The sequence below is a fragment of the Electrophorus electricus genome, chromosome 5 (assembly GCF_013358815.1).
Source record: "Electrophorus electricus isolate fEleEle1 chromosome 5, fEleEle1.pri, whole genome shotgun sequence".
Taxonomy (NCBI): domain Eukaryota; kingdom Metazoa; phylum Chordata; class Actinopteri; order Gymnotiformes; family Gymnotidae; genus Electrophorus; species Electrophorus electricus.
The window spans coordinates 16925418-16943961 of NC_049539.1; the positions used below are offsets into that span (position 1 = coordinate 16925418).

The following is an 18544-nucleotide window of genomic DNA, read 5'->3' on the forward strand; positions in this document are numbered from 1 at the left end:
TTCATTTATTTATTTTTAATATTTATTCAAATGATGTTTTATATAAGCAGGTAAGCATAAGTGAACTGTTGAAATTACTTGAAATTTATGAATACCAGGTTTTCTTTCCCAAATGGTTGTAATACAGTTGTATGAAGTACAATCGGATACAACTAAAATTAGATGCATGATATTTTGTACACCTAGCCACAGCATCCTCCTTTAACTTCAGAAACTTTTGTGTCTCTGTGTAAGCGTTTTAATAGACTTTAGTTGTGGTTATGCACATTACCTTGCTGAATCATGTCAAGTGTATTATGGTAAGGAAGGGAAACAGCAGGCAGCCAATATCCTTTGTCTTTAAAGGAGACAACTTTTAAAGATGCCTGTTAAACAGTCTAATTATTGAAGCACTAATGCTATGGCAGCTGTTTGTTTTTCATTCTGAATCTTAAGTAGACTCTGAGTAAATGAGCTGGAGTAGCTGGATCTTGTCAGTGTGCTGAGATATGTTTGTGGCAAAAGACAGTCTGAGGTGTTGGGACGTGCTAGGCCATTAAGTTAAAAATAATCATCAAAACAAATATTAGCCAGTGAATCAGCTCTTGGCTGTTGACCTGTTAGTTCTCTAGTTAATAACCTAGAGACATAATCACCTAGATAACCTGGTGACCTCATGTTTATGTTGAAATCTAAGTTCCTCATCATTTTAGTAAAATTCTTTCTCTGTTTAATATTTTGCATACATTTTTTTTAGTGGTGTCTCCTGGATTGAGTTCCTGAACAGCTCAAACTACCTAAAAGATATACTCGTACATCTGAGGGAGGGGCACCTCAGCAGAGCACAATACCTTTGGCTTCGACATGAGGTAAAACTTGCTTTCTTAAGGTTCCTCCACTTTTTAAAAAAAAATCAATCGATCAGTGCTGATAAATGTTCTTGGTGCTCATTGGCATATATGCTCAACCACAAGTCATCATGATTTCTTTATGTCCTGATGTTTAACTTCGAGTGCATTATCTTGTGTCTACTGTATGCAACTATAGAATGTCTTTTTTAGGGAGAGTTGGCAGCTGAATTTGATGAAGGATCCATGCATGCTTTGTTGAGCTCTATCCCATCAGACATCTCATCACAGGACCTTGGCATCTGGTTAAAGGGTGTGGTGGTCCCCTTCACATGGAGAGTCTTGCCGAAAGGCCAGGTACGATGGCTGATGTCCTGAACATGGACACTGGAGGGCTCCTTACTGGTGAAACAGAAACGTGATCGCAGAGATCACAAGTTTGGTCCCCAGTGATGCCACAGCCATCTGCTGCCAGGAGCCTGAGAGAGCAAAATTGGCTGCGCTCTTGAGAAAGGGGAGAGACTGTAGACCACCCGCCCCATCAATAACAGCAACATTGGCCAATCATAGGCATCCAAAAGCTCACGCAACTTCCTTCACACAAGTTGCACTTAATTTAGCTTTTGTTTAAAATGTTTGTTAAAAAATGTTATGACTCAAACTGAAAAACTCAACAAAACTTTCTTTTAAGTGACTACGTATTAATCTAAAATATCTGTTCATTAGAGAATCCTGGCCAAATGGTTGGAGCTACGTGCAAGGAATCTAGAATTAACGGAGAAGGTGAGAGTGTTAATGTAAAAGGCTTTTATTAATTACATATTTGTTTTTTTGTTTATTTGCTGTTATACCTCCAGCATTCTACTTTGTCTTTATAATATAATTATTTACATGGTCATTTCAGAATGGCTGGCCTCAGAATGGACTCATGCTCGCGGAGCTTGGTCTGCCTTCGTTCTGGATGTCAAGTAATCTGGTAATCTTTAGTTCTATTTTATCTTATGTATGTATGCATGTGAATTATTATTATTATTATTATTATTATTATTATTATTATTATTATTATTATTATTATTATTATTATTATTATTTGACTGGTGTAGAAATTTCAGAGTTTAATAAGCACTCACCCTGCATCTCCAATACAAAACATACTCTTCAGTGATGATAGAATTAGATATGCACTGTATCCAGAATTATTGTCATCTTTGAATAAAAAATATGTTAACTAACCAAGTAAAATTGTTCAAAATTTGGAGAATGGCTTCCTATTTACATCTTGCTTTGTTTTTAGTGTATTTGTAAAAATGGAATAACATAAAGGGATTGTCAAGGCACTTATAGTTATATGCATGTATGCATGTATGTAAGTCAAAATTGAAGTACAAAAGTTTCAAGAGAAACGGTACATTTTGAACAGAGGTTAGTTGTGCAAGAAATGTGTATATATTTAATTGTGTGTGTGTGTGTGTATGTATGTGAGAGAGAGAGAGAGAGAGAGAGAGAGAGAGAGAGACCTTCAGCTGCGTGCAATGTTTTTTATATATATCTATATAGGGAGTGTTTTCTGGTAGACTCTTAAACTGGTAACTTGCCCCTCTCTCTCTTTTGCTCTCTTTTCTTCACAATTGTCTGTTGTAAATATTTTTCTTAGTTTATCATTCCTCTCAAATTTGTTCTTTACAGACTGAGGACTGTAAGACAGAGGAGCTGGCGCATTTACAGTCACTGGTGACAAATTTACGACAACTCTGTGACCTCTACACGAAATACAATTGCCGGCTCTCTCTGTCTGACTTTGAGATGGTACAGTACACTTGTATAACTTTTTAAATTTGCGCCATTTACTCAAGCTTATGCAGTTCAAGCAACAAACAGTTAATTTTAGCACTTCAGAGAAAGCCTTAAAAAACAGGCAATAATTAAATTTGCATGCATTTACATTTGACGGCATTAACCAGCATAAGCAGTTAATATCTCCCCAACAATTAGGAGCAATTAAAACCTTTCTCTGATGTTTGTTTAATTGATTAGACTTGTGCTGTACCATTTGTAGGGAAGCACTCGCAGTATGGCTTTCCTGATGCTGGATAAAGTGCTTGCCCCAGAGCTTATTCCTGCAGTCATTGAGAACAGTGTTAGACCCTATACCCTTAAGCACAGGCTCGATCTCGATCATGTCCTGTTGGACTACATCAAGGTAACGCACCACCCCGTAGCCAGTTATTCTACTGCTCTTTTAGTGTTTTTTTTTTTTTTTTTTTTAACACTGTTCTTTGGTTGTACTTTTTCTGTCAACAAAACACTTTGAATAGTGACATCAAAAGTACCAAAGCATGAGCCTATAATCAGTTTTTTTTTTTTTCTTTTGAATATTTGCTGTAACTTGTACCATGTCTCCTTCACAGGATTTGCTGGACTGTTGTAGTTCTCAGATCACCTCTCTGTTCACTGAGTGGGAGGCCAAGGCAATAGCTGTGCTTCGCTGCATGACTGACACCAATGTAAGTCTTCTTAAAGGGAAGGTTTGGCCAAAAAAAACCCCCACAGATTTCCACTTGTCCAGACGTGTTTGGTGTCCAGTGTTTCTTTTATTAGATTTGCCAGGAGTGTCTAGGCTAGTGTAGCTGGCATGTATCGAAAGCAGTTTCACCACAAACTGTCCATAAAAAACAAAACAAAAAAAAACCTCACCATAAAAACATGAAGTTTGTTGTTCATGTACTTGCTTCAAACGATTTTGTTAAAATATATAATCTCATCTTTTATCTTTGTAATAATCTTTGTAATCTCATTTTAAAATAAATTATGTAATCTCATTTTTAATTAAGCAATGTTGTAAAATAACATGGATAGTTTACATATTCAAATATACTTACAGTTGTATCTAAATTATCATTTGAATAACTTGCAACTTTCAGGTACAATTTTGCCTTAACAGGAAGTGAGGGGTTCTTGTTATCCAAGATGGCTTCAGCAATGTTAGAATGTTGACAGTTGCAAAGTTTAGTTCCAACCCCAATTTTCCACACTTGCGTTGCATCTAAATATTAGAGACTGAAATGCTGGAGGGAGCTGAGTTCTGCAGGACAGTACGTATCCAGGGCTGAAACTGGCCATGCCGGCCACAGATGCCTTCAGCTGCATGCTATTTTTGTTTGTTTGTTTGTTTTTGTTTAAGCCTTTTCTTGCTTTGCCCTTTGCCTTTTTGCAGTAAGTTTCACTTAAAGAATAACTGTAAAAGTACAGCATGTGTGGTGGTAATTTAGATTTTGACCATTTTTTAAAATTTCTAAAACCAAGTCAGTCCTACAGCCCAGATGTACATATGTGCTCATTTCAGCTGGTGATGGATGCTGTCCTAGAGATTATGTACAAGGCAGTGGTTCCATGGAATGGCACTGTAGAGACTCTAGTTCAGCAGCATCTGGAAAAGGAGCACCCCAAGTAAGTAACCACTAAGGTCAACACTAATGAGGAGGACCTTATGGTGGTCATTTTTCTGGTTGTTTTTTTCCTTTTTTCCTTGTTTTTCCTTTTTTTAGTTTCATGAACCCCTAAAGTTTAAAGATACTGGTGTTAAACAGTCTAATCATCAAACCACTAATGTAAGTATGGTAAAGAGGGGAAACAGCAGGCAGTCAATATCCTTTGTCTTTAAAGGAGACTCAACTTTTAAAGATACGTGTTAAACAGTAATTATTGAAGCACTAATGCTATGGCAACTGCTTGTCTTTCATACTGAATCTTAAGTAGACTCTTTGAATACATGAACCTGAGCATGAGCTGGAGTAGCTGGATCTTGTCAACGTGCTGAGATATGTTTGTTGCAAAAGACAATCTGAGGTTTTGGGAATTGCTAGCCGTTAAGTTAAAAATAATCATCCAAACAAGTATTGACCCGTGATGGAGCTGTTGGCTGTTGACCTGTTAGTTTTCTAGTTAATAATATAGAGACATAATCACCTAGATAAACATGAGGTCACCAGGTTATGTTGAAATGCAAGTTCATAAGCATTATAGTAACATTTTAATATTTTTGCTCACATTGTGTTTAGTTGTTTGTTTAGTTGTCCTGAAACCAGCAGCAGATCAGTGTGTAGTGCTCTTGAGAATTTGTAATGAATGCCATCAGCAGTTGTCTTAGAAACGAATACACCTGTGCATGTCATATGCATGTCAGATCGTAGATTGTCTCTGCACCGTTTGCCTTGGGAACTTTGCGGTGAACACCGGCAATAGAATAACGAAGGAAAAGGTTTGTTTTCAGATACGATCAGCCAAATGAAGACACGCTTTAGCAGTCTCTGATGACCTGTGAACTACCCTGACCCTTTATACCATGATAGGGGGGGTTGTTATGGATAGGTGAGAAATATCTAAGCAACTGATGGTTATTCATTAAAAACAATGTCTTGCTGCCAAGTGGTGGAGTTGCACTGAGGTGATCAGCTGCTTGGTTTGTGAATAGAACCAGGATACAACAGAATCTAACAATATCGATGAAATAGAGATGTCATGATAAATAAAAGCCTAAATGAAAATGACTTTTTATTATGTTTTATAAACCCTGGTGTAATGTATGTAGGTGTGGTATCGTAATAATGGTGGTGTGTTCTCTTAGGCAGCAGCTTTTAAGAGAGAGCTATCGTTTAATGGAGATGAAGAAACTTCTGCGATGCTATGGAATTCGCAACGTAACACTTTCAAACTCGAGAGACACAATGGTGGGTGCATTACTTTTATTTTTATTATTATTATTTTGGCCTAAAACAATGTGTTTATGCCCAGTCTTATGTGTTAATACCCTAAATGACTGGCATGTAACTTGCATATGTTCTTGTGTAGGAGTTTTTCAGGGACAGATAAAATGACAGATACAGTCTTGATTGGATTGTGGTTAAATATAGGTTATTGTAAGAAATAAAGACTAAAAGACTGAACTTGGTAAACGTGCTCAACAAGCTAGATTGATCATTGGATGCAGATATGCAAGTACTAGAAATAAAGACTCGAGGAAAAGATTGTTCATCAGTGTGTGCGTGTGTGCGCGTGTGTGCGTGCGTGCGTGCGCTTGCGTGCGTGCACTCCTTGAACAGATGCTGGTGAGACACATTCTGAAGCAGAATCTGCCCACCTCTCTGGAGGACTCTCTGAAGCTTGCACACACCTATAAACTGAACCTGTATGAAATCCACTATATCCACTGCATTCAACTTTTGGAGCTGAATGAGGTACATGAATGCCAGCAGACTTCCTGTACTATGATTACAAGCATATTATGTTAAGAAATTTATCAAATTATTTCAGTACAAGGGATGCACATGCATACACTGACAGGCCGCTTTATTAGGATTACACTGAACCAGTACCCTAATACGTCTTGCAGGGATTCTACATAGTGTGGGAAGCATTTGTTCCATTACATAATTCCTGCAGAGTTTTCAGCTGTCACACCCCAGTGAGTCAGTTTGTGGAGTTCAAATGATGCCTGATGAGTACTGGGGGAGGTGCAGTGTGTGACAGTGAAACATTCCCCATACCATTACATCAGCAGTAGCAGCCTGAACTGTTGACCTGAGCAAGGTGAGGTCCAGTCAGGCTGTTTACTGACCCAGTTGTCCTGCCTGTCGCAGCAGAAATCAAGATTCACCAGATAAGGTGGCATTTTTCTAATCTGACTGTGCTGTTTCAGTGAGGCTGTACCCACTGTAGCTCACTGTGTGGAACTTGGTGTGGTGGTCTGTAGTTGTATCAGATCCTTGAGGACATGCATGCGCTACTGTAACCTTCCTCTCGGCTTGAGTCAGTTCTCTTCTCTTTCAACAAGTCATTTCTGCAAAGCTGCTGTTCACTACACATTTTTGTTCTGCGTGAATGCTACTGACCATAAACTCTAGACACTCTTGTGCATGAAAATCCCAGGGAATCATCAGTTTCAGAATTACTCAAACCAGCCTCTCTGTCACTTGGATCACATTTCTACCCATTCTGATATTTGATGTGAACATTTAACTGAAGCTCCTGACCCCTGCTGGCATAATATGTATTATGCTGCTATCACATGATTGGTTGATGTGATAATTACATGAATAAGCTGGTGTTCAGGTGTTCCTAATAGAGTGTATATAGGAAAAATGTATATATATATATATATATATATGAGAGAGAGAGATTGTAAAACCATGTGAATTTGCATCTTCAGTGTGTTTTTTATTTCCAGAGGGAGAAGTGTATAGCACAGTTGAAGAAGATGCCACCAGCTGAGGCATCACTTGTGATTGAACGACTCGCAAGCTGGGCAAGATTCCAGCTGCAGGCCAAGCAGACTAACACTGAGGTGGTGTGGAGGGGGTGGGGTAGACCATTACTGAGGTGGTGTGGAGTAGGTGGGGGTGGTGATGGCTAAAGAGTGCAATGAGTGTTTGTCCATAAATATTATTGCATTATGTGAAACGTTAAAATGTCAAAAATCAAGCTTTGACTACCCAACAGACTAGGCTGTTTCTTTCTCAGAGCAAGTTCCTATTGTGGACTGCTTCTTAGCAGAGGCTTGCAGGATGTTTTAAATGTATGCACCTCTAAGATTTACAAACAGCCACTTGCATTCAACAGCTGAAGGAGCTACAGATGCGAGTTGCCCAGACGATGGTAGAGGCACTGAGATACCTGCACAGCATTCAGAGAGGTGAGAAATTTATGGACCACAATTTTACTTTTGACACTTTTAATAGTACTTAAAGCTAATCAGGAGCTGTCCAATTGGCACCATGGCTGGTACACACAATTTCTGGTCTTTCCTAGAACCTGGCATGCCATCCAAGTGTAGTGATTCCTTTGTGGGCCTTTCATGCGTAACTGTAATAGGGTGGTAAGTTTTCCCTTATCTTTACTACGATTGTAGCTAAAGTCAGCTTGTTCCTTTCACAGATGATGCCTTAAAGAGGATGGGATGTGAGAACAACCTGAAAATGTTCACAGCCATTGCTCACTTGCAGGTAACTCTTCATTTCATTGTAAGCAATGATGTGGCCAGGTTAAAGTGCACCAGTGCTTCTCATCGCTGTCATGTTTAACAGCTTCCCAAAAATGTAGGTTACAGTTCTACAGCAGTCTATTTTTACCACACAGGGACATTGGACTGCATGGAAAAGCCTAAACCCTAAACATCTTGCAGCAAATTTAGTTAGGACCTAATCTTAAGATTACATAAAGTATTTGAGAATATTGCATTTTAGAAAGGAATCTATTAACCCTATAAGCGAATAGGTTTTCACATAGCTGAGACCCAGTGGAGGTACTGCTACTGTTTTAACAAACTGGTTTATTGATCGGTGCCCTGCACATGCACCTCAGGAGGACTTCGACATCTTCCTCACCCCTGAGGAGTATGAAGACCCAGCAGTACGCCAGCAGTTCAACCAGCAGCTCATCACTGCATATGAAAACACACGAGCCTGGCGCCATTCCAGGAAAAAGCACCCTGACAAGGCCGTCAGCAGTACAGTAGAGAGCAAGGCCAAAGCAGCAGTGGCCAACGACCCTGACGGCAAAACCAGGACACTCTCCACAGAGTCCGGCCTCTACAGACTGGCAAGGCACCTTCAGAGGACTGAACAGGAGCTGTGGGCTGACCTGGCAGTGAGAGCTTTAGATGCTGGTAATGTGGAGAAGGCCCTTAAAATCCTCAGGTAAGGGTAAGGGTAATTTTAATAAAGCTGCTGTGGTTAGAATTCACATTCCAGAAGGAAACCACCAGATGAATTAGATACTTTGGCCAGGAGACCAAGCTTCATAAAAGGGGGGGGTCCTACTACCCTACACATCAGGATCGCCAGGGAATCCAGTGTTTCTTGTCAATACAGAATGCTTCTGAATGGCCTAGACTGCAATAACTGGTAAGTGTTCCCTCTCTTCCGCTCTAGTGAGCTGTACCAGCATCATCCCAACTCCAGTACAGGCCGGGTACTCTTCAGCACAGCCCAGCGCCTCTGCCAGATGCTGGAAGACAACGTCCCAATGGTGCTGCCCGAGAGAGTCGACCTCCCAGGCCTCATCCACAAGCTGGCCTGTCAGGCCATCACTATCTGCCACTCTGGTACCTGGGCCTTTACTGGAATGAAACTTGTCAAATGTTTTCTGGTTCTTGCGCTCTGTGAATAACACATTAATGGCCTGTTGCAGAGTGGAACTGTGACAGCGAGGTTTTATTTACACCTACACATCTGCCGTGCTTTCTCTAATGAAAGTATTTGCTTACAGTATAAGTACTAGGATAAATTAATACTTGGTTCCAGTTGGCTTGGATATGGCTTGGATGCTTCTAAAATTATAACTCCTTCCTATAATTTAAGAACTATGTTTTTCAAAATCAGGTTCTTTAGCTAATACAAATGATTCATTATTTTTTCCACTATTACTTTTCAAGATTTTCTAGGTTATACATTTTACAATCCCTACATCCAGAGGCCCTATAAATGCATCTATTCATTCCTATCTGTGTACTGTTGAGACTGCCGACTGTTGGTGTGCATGGGTTTAGCTGATGGAGTCCATCTCTGTGACACAGATCTGCTACTTGACTGTGTGGAGCTGTGCAAAAGCACCAGAGGGGCTGCTGATGTTTACCGACAGTGTCAGATCGATGACTACGGCTTTGTTGCAAAGGTATATGTCTGCCAGATGCCAGTTTGTGATGCTCTTTTTCTATTTTCTTTTATCTTATTTTTTTAAATAAAATAATTTCTTTAAATAATACCACGCATGTTCAGGATACTGTGTTGAGTGGTGAGGAAGTTGCCTACACCGAGTCCAGTCTCCAGGATGTCTTCAATGAGGATGGCATTGTGCTCGATCCGCTCTCAGTCCTCCCAGTGCAGTATAAGATCACCAACAGCCTTCTGCCTCTCTCAGGTAGCTTTTCTACCAGGATACACACCAGGAACACACCAGCTTTTCTACCAGGAAAAAGCATAATCGAGACAGCACCACACTTTTTGCCAGCTGTGACACATTAGAGCTTAGATTGCTTAAGCACATAAGAAAACTATTTCAGCTGGTCAGCATACATAGTTATGATGGCAGTAATGTTTTTCTGCATATTTTGTTGAAGGTTGTCTTTGAGATTTCATTATGGTTTTGTATTTCATCTTTTATGATTTGGCTTATATCAGACTGCTCTATATTGCTGTTATGTTTGACACAACATGAAATCACATTGTGTTTCTCTCTCTTCTGCTCTCCAGACTCGACCCTTCCTCCCCTGGGCTGCTCATGTTTGTCATATTGTGCTCGTCAGGAAGGTACGTCCATTCATGAAGCCGTCATGTTTCATGCCTAATGTTAATTTTCATTAATTACATTAATTGTCATTATTAGGTTATAATTGATTGAGAGTAATTGCTTTCACTGGCAGGATGTCTGTTTTTAATAGAATAATACCTCTAACATCTAACCTGTCTCTAATAGAATAATAAGATATGTTAAGTACTTGATTAACTGGTATGTGTGTCATGATACAATAGTGTAATATGCCATGGATATGCCATGTAGGGTCAGTGAGTGATGGTGGAATAGACATCTGGAAGGGTGCCTACTCTTAGACGTTTTAGAGTAAGGCACACACTGATTTGATGTTTTAGTCCCTTTCAGGTTTTCCACATTTTTATGTTTTGAAATATGTTGTTAATGTATTAAAAGTAAGAAACTAATATATTCAATTTACTTAAGTATTCAGACCCATCGCTTACTGTAAGAATCCGGTTTATTGGCCAAGTATGCAGACATGCACAAGGAATACTAATGGATAAAGTTGGCTAAAGCTTTTTTGCAGCAGTGACAGTGACAGTCTCAGGGGTTCTTAGGATTGATCCTACAAGCTTAGCACACCTTTCTGTTGAAAGGCTGTCCCATTCTTCCTTCAAGCTCAGCTAGGTTGGATGGAAAGCGTAGCTGCACAGTCATTTTCAGGTCTCTCCGAAGAGCTCTCAAAGCTTTTTCTGTATTTTCTCGGCAGTGTGCTTTGGGTCTCCTTGAAATATAAACCTTCACACCAGCCTGAAATTTTGGTCCCTCTGGAAAATATTTATAAAATAAATTTAAAAGAAATATAAAAATATTTATCTATATAAATATCTAGATTTTTATGCATCCATCTACTCTGGCTAGCCTCCTAGACCCTGTCACAGGCAAACGTTCCCGCAGCACGATACTGCCACCACTATGTTTGACCGTGCGATTTTAATGGAGTGGTGCACAGTGCACTGGTTCCTTGGTACATACCACTGGGAATTGTGGCAAAATAGTTAAATTTTAATTTCCTCAGACCAGAAGCTCTTGCTTCACATGGTCTGAGAATTGTGCGGGGGGGGTTAGTCTGAAGCTCAGTCCAAGTCATATACAGACAGATAGTCACATACAGTCCTATATTCCTTAGGGTAAATTAAAAACGTTTTCCTTCTGTGTTGATCTAGGCACAGACTTTGTCCGTCCTCTGTTGGCACCCATGGCCACGATGCTACAGAGCCTGCAGGAGTGCAGCCAGCTGGAGCTGGCTCTCAGGCTCCTGATGGAGTCGTACGGCTCCATCCTACAGCACTTCGTCTCCAACAACATGGACATCAACCTGAGCATGAAGGTTTGACTGAGCTTCCGGTCTAGTTCATAGGAAAATGTTATATAGAGAAGACGAATCTGACTGAATTTTTTCTACTTAATTTCTTTTCTTCAGCTTCATACAAACAGCTGTTTAGTCCGAGACAAACAGACACTTGATGCAATAGAGAAGACGGCTCTCGCTTCTGTCAGAACGGTCGTGGTCTCCTTGTTACATAAGGTTAGTACATTCAAAATGGAATGAATAATTAATTGTTTTAATATTTATGAAATGTTATTATTTATTTTTTAAAATATTTGATAGGTTCTAAGCTGGAGAGTGATAGACTGTGACTTGGCCATTGGACTTTGCACCATGTTGTGTAAATCTGAAGTTATGGATATACTGTGGAAAATAATTACCAGCGCTTGGCAAAACTATGACAAGATCATGGTAAGACCCATTGTTAGTTTATAAGCCTGTGATCACTTCCTTTGTCTTTGGCTTATTAATCCACTTCCTTCTGTTGTTCTTGTCAGGCTGTTGCCATGGTTGGCGCTCATTTCTGCTCCCTGTATCATGATGAACAAGAGAAGAAGTTGTTCTTGTTGGTCATCACAGATGCCAAATGGGGCATTAAGCTTGGGAAACTTGGGGTTGGTTTTAAGGAAATGTTTATAATTTGTTTTACTTTTCTAAGAACATCTGAATCTGCATGGTTTTTCACAATAATATTGAATCTGTTAGGTTGTCACTTGGCATATTACCTTGAGAATGCATTGAATGTGCATCCACTGTCTTTTTTGTTTGTTTGATTGTTTGTTTGTTTTTTGTTTTGTTTTGTTTTGCCAGGTTTCTATTCAGTCTGTGTTTAGACAGTGTTCAGAGACTAAGAGGAACTTAATTCCAGTACTGGTAAAGAACAAAAACATCACTGCTGAGATCTTAAAGGAGTACTGCAAGTGAGACTTTCCCACATTAATCCGTTAAGGGCACGCTCTCAAATTTTTATTTGCAATTAACAGAATGTATGAATGGATTGCTGAATCAGTTTGTCCGTCTGCTTTATAGCACATACGGCTTGGACGGTGACTCTGCCCTCAGTCTCTACATCACCACCTTGTTGCTACAAGAGGACAGAGAGTTCAGGCCAGCTGATGTTTTTGCTGGTGACACCCAATTGCCGCAGGGGGATGAGGAATTGGAACTAGCGCACAAAGACATACTGGAGCATGCCCTGCAGATTGTTCCTCAACTGAGCTGCACCAGAGATCTGGTCATAAGTCTGCACACAGCACTGACCAAGGTGAGCCACACTGTCAACATGGAGTACATCCACTTTTGTTTTAAACCTGGTTTCTTTTTTTTTAAAACCCCCCCACTAATTTTTAACTTTTTAACGATTAACACCAGTGATGAAGACACAGCACCAATTAATATGTTAAGATGGAATGATTAAAACAATTTTGAACAGTAGAAGGGAATGTATTGTGCTTACTTACCCATTGCATGCCACACTAGATACCAAGAGTCTCACATCTGAGACTCTTGCTCTACTCAGGAGCTTTATGCCAGTAAACATTTATAATTACACATTAAATGATTTCTAAGGAATAGAGCCAAAGTTTGAACAGTATACAGTAAGTAAATTGGAGTGTGTGAGGCTTATGGTGAAGAGAAAGAAACTGGAGAAGTTTGTGATATGTGAGCTAAATGACTATTTCAGCTAAAATGTACATTTGACAAAGGGCAGAAGTGTCGACTTTGCACCTAGCCTGTGAACGAGCGCTTCCCCTTGCTAATGTGTGTTCCTGCTGACCTCAAAGTGCTTTCATTATTATTGCCTCTCATACAGTATGCCAGTGGTTTTTAGCGAGATGGTGAATGTGAAATAGCACGGTGACTGCTTATCTGCTTTTCATTCAGCATGCCTGTCCATCTGCCTGCTTTTCCCTTTCTTTCCATTTTCTTTTGCTTTCTTTCTCTCTTTTTCAGCTGAATCCATACAACTATGAGAGGATTGAAAGAGTTCTTAAAACCATTCAGATTGCTGATGAAAGTACCACCCTCTTACCACTCAGTCAGGTAAAGGCTTTTTTTGTTTTGGTAGATTCCTTTACATGGCTTAAGAGTCTGTTTATGCTTCTAAAAATAGCTGTGTATGCTTATAAAAATAGCTATTTCTGTGTTAATATGGTTAATATTAATATTAATTATGGTTATAACTCCATGTGCTTATGGAGTTATAAATGACCTCTACCAATATATTTTTCTTCATCATAATACAGATGATGGGATTGCTCCAACACCTGAAGTCACACAAACGCATTTCTCCCCCTACTGACCTGGAGAACACTTATCTTCTGGAGAACACTCTGGAATCCACTCCACTTGCCTACACGCGCTTGCCGTTCCATCTTCTTCTCCAGACCAACCTCTACTTCTGGAAGATTATTTGTGAGTATCAATATTAGAAGGGGTTCTCTTAGTCTTGGTGGTCGTTTGAATGCAATTTTATTCTCTTTAGACCCTTTCAGATTCTCAAACAAGAACTTAATACAGTATCCAGTGTTCAAATTAATATCTGAATATCGACGCTCTTGTGAATTTGTTTGTATAATGTGCATGAAATACAGTTCTGTTTTAGCTTGGCGCAGTAGTTTCCATCCAGAATCTAACCCCAGCTAACTTGTTTGACTTGGAAAGGATATTGTGGTAATAGGTTAAATAAAATCCCCTTTAGTCACAGACCATTATAGGAAACCAAAACAAATAATTAATAACAATTATTTAAACTGATGATGATTTTCTTCTATGGCTTCATGGTTCTACTCATTATTTATGCATGCTTAGTTTTACATGCTTGCATTTGAAAAGTTTTGTAACCTCTTTTTAATTAATATTGATATTAAATGTTAATCATGGTTTTGTATAGCTATAAGAGATTACAATTGTCTCACCTTCATTTGTTTCATTGTCATAATGCCACTTTCATTTTTTTCCTTAACTTACTCATTCCATACGTTTGTGCTTATGGAATGTTTTATATCAAACAAATATATGTAGTACTGTTGTTGAAAATGACAAGTTGAATAAACTGCTTTTGCCTCTGGTGTATGTTTGTGTGTTTACTTGTCTGTGTGTGTGTTTACAGCTCCTGAGCTTAATGAGGAGACCTTACCCACATTGCTCCTCATATCCAAACTCATGAAGGTGAGATGATATCATCACACTATTAGCATGTGCACATTGGTTTATATAAGGACAATATACTTTTTAAGTCTTCTGAAGTCATTACTTGAAATGTCTCTCAAAGTAAAATCCATGTTTACTCTCTTGCTGGCTTTAATTCACTAAATATGTAACTTCAATTAGTAATAGTCCTTACTTAAATGAGTTGTGTTTTTTCTGTTTATTACCGTTTGAGTAAAATTGGATCTTGAGTTTTATTTTGATATTTAACATTGCATTGTGGGGACAGAGGCTTCCTTTTGTCTTTCTGACAGGGAAGAATAAATGACTACTTCCTAGCCATACCGCATGATCAGTAATGCTACTCATTTTTGTCATGTTTTAGTCATTTCAAAATATGAAAAGTGCTCTTCCTTTTGTTGTTTTTATGCAGGTTAGCTTGGATAAACTTTATGTCCTGACAGTGAACCATGTTTTCAAGAGCTGTCTGATGCCCTTGCTCTTGGACCAGAGCAGGCGTGCCCAGGGTCCTAGCCCCAGCAGGGAGTCAGCCACAGTAGTGCAGAATCTCTTCAAACATGCCCTGTGCATTCAGAACCCAGAGCTGGCGGCAGCCACCATCCACAAACTCGCCCAGGAGCTGCCGTCAGGTCAGTCTAGTACAGCCCATTTTGATTTGCTCTTTATTAACGTGTTTGCCTTACATTAAGTTATCTCTATGAATTACTCATTGCCTTTTAAGGACTACCTAAAAAAACCCAGTACATAATCACACTAGTAACACGGAGTACTATCACTTTAGGATTATCAGATTAGGAGTATTTAATTATAGTAACAGCCTATTAAACAGATAGGCCATAATAAAGGGTCAAGAAACCTTAATGCAGTTTTTCTGAAGCCAGTGTTTGTAATCCACCTCGCTGTTCACATTTTGCATCTGTTCCACCTCTATACAACCTAAAACAAGCCATTAAAGACACTGAATACTGGGAGTGTATTGGTTAAACCAAATTTGAGGGCTGTCTGCTGGTTCCCAGTGTCTTCAGGCTTTAGTACACTACTATTTGTTTAAGTCTTTTTATGTGTGTGTTTTCATAACCTACTTACAGGTGCTGAGAAAACTATGTTTTTGAAATTCAGCTTGGAGCTTGTACACAAATTGCTGAAGTCTGACACACTAGAGGTTTGTCATCATATGAATTTGCTTTACAAAATAAAGCCAGATATGACTAGTATTTGGTACAAACGTGACAGCTGTATCACCCCAGTAACGCATAAATATTATTAAATAAAAGTAGCCTCAGTATTATGTGCTTTTGTTATTGGTGCCCCTTAAATGGACTGGGTTGTCATTCCATAGGAATATAATATTTGTATTAGTTCTTTGTATTTGTCCTGTGAAAGTTGGAGCTTTGCAGATGATGGCAGCAGAACAGAAACAGGTTTAACTGAACATTGCAAGCCGTAGTTTGGAGAAACTTGTATCTCCAGGATATCTATTACCTCTCGTTTCTTGACTCTTCCTTTCTGCTCCACCGTGCTCTTCTGCGCCCTCCTGTCCTGCTCGCGGCTCTGTGTGAGTAGGGGGACTTGCAGGCCAGGGGAGAGACGCTGACCTCAAAATTGCAGCTACAGTACCAGCGCTCGGCCACCGAGAACACCCTCATGTCCTCTCAGCTGGATGGCCCAGAGCTCCTGAAGCTCACTGGGCTGCCAGGTCGTCTTATCGTGGCCCTGTTTGAGCACAGCTCGGTGGTGGAGCGCATGAGAAGCCCTGCCGGGCAGGTCTACCCAGGTAAGAGCAAATGCACCACTGTAATCACATAGATGTGTCCAAATAATTAATATGTTGGCATGAGAAATCAATGTTTGTGGGGCAATAAATGTCTTGTAAAACTTTTGTTTTCCTAACATGCTTTCTCTTTATACATTTCCAAGCTGCCCACACAACATATGGAAATTATATTTAAGCTTTTGTCATGTCGGGGAGTGGGTGCCTGCAAGTGTGAATGAACATGAATAAATTTATCCACTGATCATTTTCAGAGATGACTGGAAAACATTTTTTCTAGGGAGACACGTCATGTAATTTGAACTCATCAAATGTAGCAATAGAGGACATTCAATGCAAAATGCAAACCATTCTCAATTGTTTTCAGTCAGCTTTGTGCAAGCCACATACCACAGCTAGCCCTTTTTTAGAAGCAGTCGTGTGCACTTGTGACTCTGATTAAGAGAGCCATAAATTACAACCCAATTTTGCCCCTTAACTTGACCTGATAATACTGCTGTTTTCAAGCACATCACCTTTCAAATGAATGCCTCACTAATCATCCTCATTAAACACAGGCTTCAGAAGATGAATTGTGTGGAAGCTTCCCATGTATAATGGAATTTCTGGAATATCATGGAATTTTATAAAGTGTATTGCAGACGTGGAAAGTTGGGGAATTTGATCTTTTTTTTTTTGCAAATCTTGGAATAACAAGGACTTTTTGTTTGTAGCATCTTTAATATTTAGTTGCCATTTTTCAAAGTGTTATTTTCACACGTTTCCTTATTGAGCAGGTTGTTATGGTGACTTGATTTCCCTGCACCCATTTAACATAGGTGGTTTGTTTTTCTGTTCATTAGACATCCTTGTTTTTAAATTAGAGTGGGAGACCTGGGTATATTTGAGAATATAGGAAACTTACTATTGGAAATATAAAAATCCCTGAAGTTGGACATCACTTTTTTTTTTCTTTTATATATGTAGACATTCACAGTGTTGCTAAGGAGATTGCATCAATCAATGGTGTTGACCTCGTGAAGATTCGAAATATTCTCTTGGAGAAGTGGCTTTGCAAGGCAAGTTGTTTTCAAGCACGCACACTGCTATATGAAACGTGCTTTATACAGTATACTGCATACTGTGCAAGTTCTATAAATATAGAACCATTGGGGATAGGTTGATTATTAATTTATTTTTTAAGTAATATCAGTAGTGCCCTGGGTGTTGGTTATTATGTATACTATGAAGCCAAATTCGTATTTGTGCAATAAATGGTACCATTCTGTCCTTTCACTTTTTGTGTAATGTACTGGATTCATGCCAGACCTTTTAAAAACAATAGCAGTTCTTAACATCAAAGGCATTCTGGAGAAAAATGCAGGCCAAACACTGCCCGATGGCGTCGGTGTATCTGTGTGTGTCTTGAGCAGCGGGAGGTCTCACAGAATCAAAGACCAGCATCACCTGAACAGTCCATCCACTGGCCCTTCCCCTAGATTTAGTGCACATTTGAAAAAACACATGACTTCAAGTGTTTTGAACATGCACATATATCTCAGTGTCTCTAGTGGTGTGTTTTTCATCAAATTTCAAGTTGATGGTACCTTACCACATTTCACCTCTTTTAAAGTCTTTGACTCGTGATCAAGACAGGCTTGAAAACACTTTTACAGTGTTTACTGTTTTACAAGTTTACTGCCTCTGACATTTGTTAGTTTTGTAAAAGCATTTTAGCATTTGGAATACAACTGTTCAGTATCTCAAGCAATTCAGTAGGTCAGAAACGTTCTTATCACTGAAGGAGAATGGCCAAAATACACCACAAAGTAATAAAAAAAAAACCAAAACATTTGATTGGTGGAATGGACAGCCAATCACAAAATCAAAACACTACCATGACTAGTTGCCTTTACGCACAGATTTAAGGTAGTTATCGTCGGTTGATGGAGGTTTTTTGCTGCTGCTGCTGCTGCTGCTGTTGTTATTGTAAAGGAGGTCTTTACATCAATACAGGAGATACGGTACCAGGACTCTGTTACTGATCTGTCTGAAGACCCTGATCTCATGAGGTAAATGAAGAACAAATTCTGTCAGTCTTATTGGAATGTTTATTCATTCATTTATTTATTTATATAACAGCTAACCTTACAAAAAGAT

General features: G+C 39.2%; 1 protein-coding gene across 1 annotated transcript in view; it reads left to right on the plus strand.

Moving 5' to 3' along the window:
• The window catches only part of kntc1 (kinetochore associated 1), a 36219-nt gene that overhangs the window by 6477 nt on the left and 11198 nt on the right, over positions 1 to 18544 (plus strand). The window contains exons 18-49 of the mRNA XM_027009272.2: positions 737 to 848; positions 1041 to 1184; positions 1554 to 1610; positions 1732 to 1803; positions 2514 to 2633; positions 2884 to 3027; positions 3236 to 3331; positions 4171 to 4274; positions 5452 to 5554; positions 5927 to 6061; positions 7051 to 7167; positions 7443 to 7515; positions 7758 to 7825; positions 8184 to 8518; positions 8753 to 8925; positions 9397 to 9494; positions 9599 to 9740; positions 10073 to 10129; positions 11300 to 11463; positions 11557 to 11661; positions 11746 to 11874; positions 11961 to 12077; positions 12274 to 12383; positions 12493 to 12727; positions 13417 to 13506; positions 13710 to 13878; positions 14576 to 14634; positions 15047 to 15263; positions 15723 to 15796; positions 16198 to 16408; positions 17372 to 17463; positions 18401 to 18456. Of these exons, the coding sequence (XP_026865073.2) occupies positions 737 to 848; positions 1041 to 1184; positions 1554 to 1610; positions 1732 to 1803; positions 2514 to 2633; positions 2884 to 3027; positions 3236 to 3331; positions 4171 to 4274; positions 5452 to 5554; positions 5927 to 6061; positions 7051 to 7167; positions 7443 to 7515; positions 7758 to 7825; positions 8184 to 8518; positions 8753 to 8925; positions 9397 to 9494; positions 9599 to 9740; positions 10073 to 10129; positions 11300 to 11463; positions 11557 to 11661; positions 11746 to 11874; positions 11961 to 12077; positions 12274 to 12383; positions 12493 to 12727; positions 13417 to 13506; positions 13710 to 13878; positions 14576 to 14634; positions 15047 to 15263; positions 15723 to 15796; positions 16198 to 16408; positions 17372 to 17463; positions 18401 to 18456 (3978 nt within the window). The remainder of the gene's footprint in view (positions 1 to 736; positions 849 to 1040; positions 1185 to 1553; positions 1611 to 1731; positions 1804 to 2513; positions 2634 to 2883; positions 3028 to 3235; positions 3332 to 4170; positions 4275 to 5451; positions 5555 to 5926; positions 6062 to 7050; positions 7168 to 7442; positions 7516 to 7757; positions 7826 to 8183; positions 8519 to 8752; positions 8926 to 9396; positions 9495 to 9598; positions 9741 to 10072; positions 10130 to 11299; positions 11464 to 11556; positions 11662 to 11745; positions 11875 to 11960; positions 12078 to 12273; positions 12384 to 12492; positions 12728 to 13416; positions 13507 to 13709; positions 13879 to 14575; positions 14635 to 15046; positions 15264 to 15722; positions 15797 to 16197; positions 16409 to 17371; positions 17464 to 18400; positions 18457 to 18544) is intronic.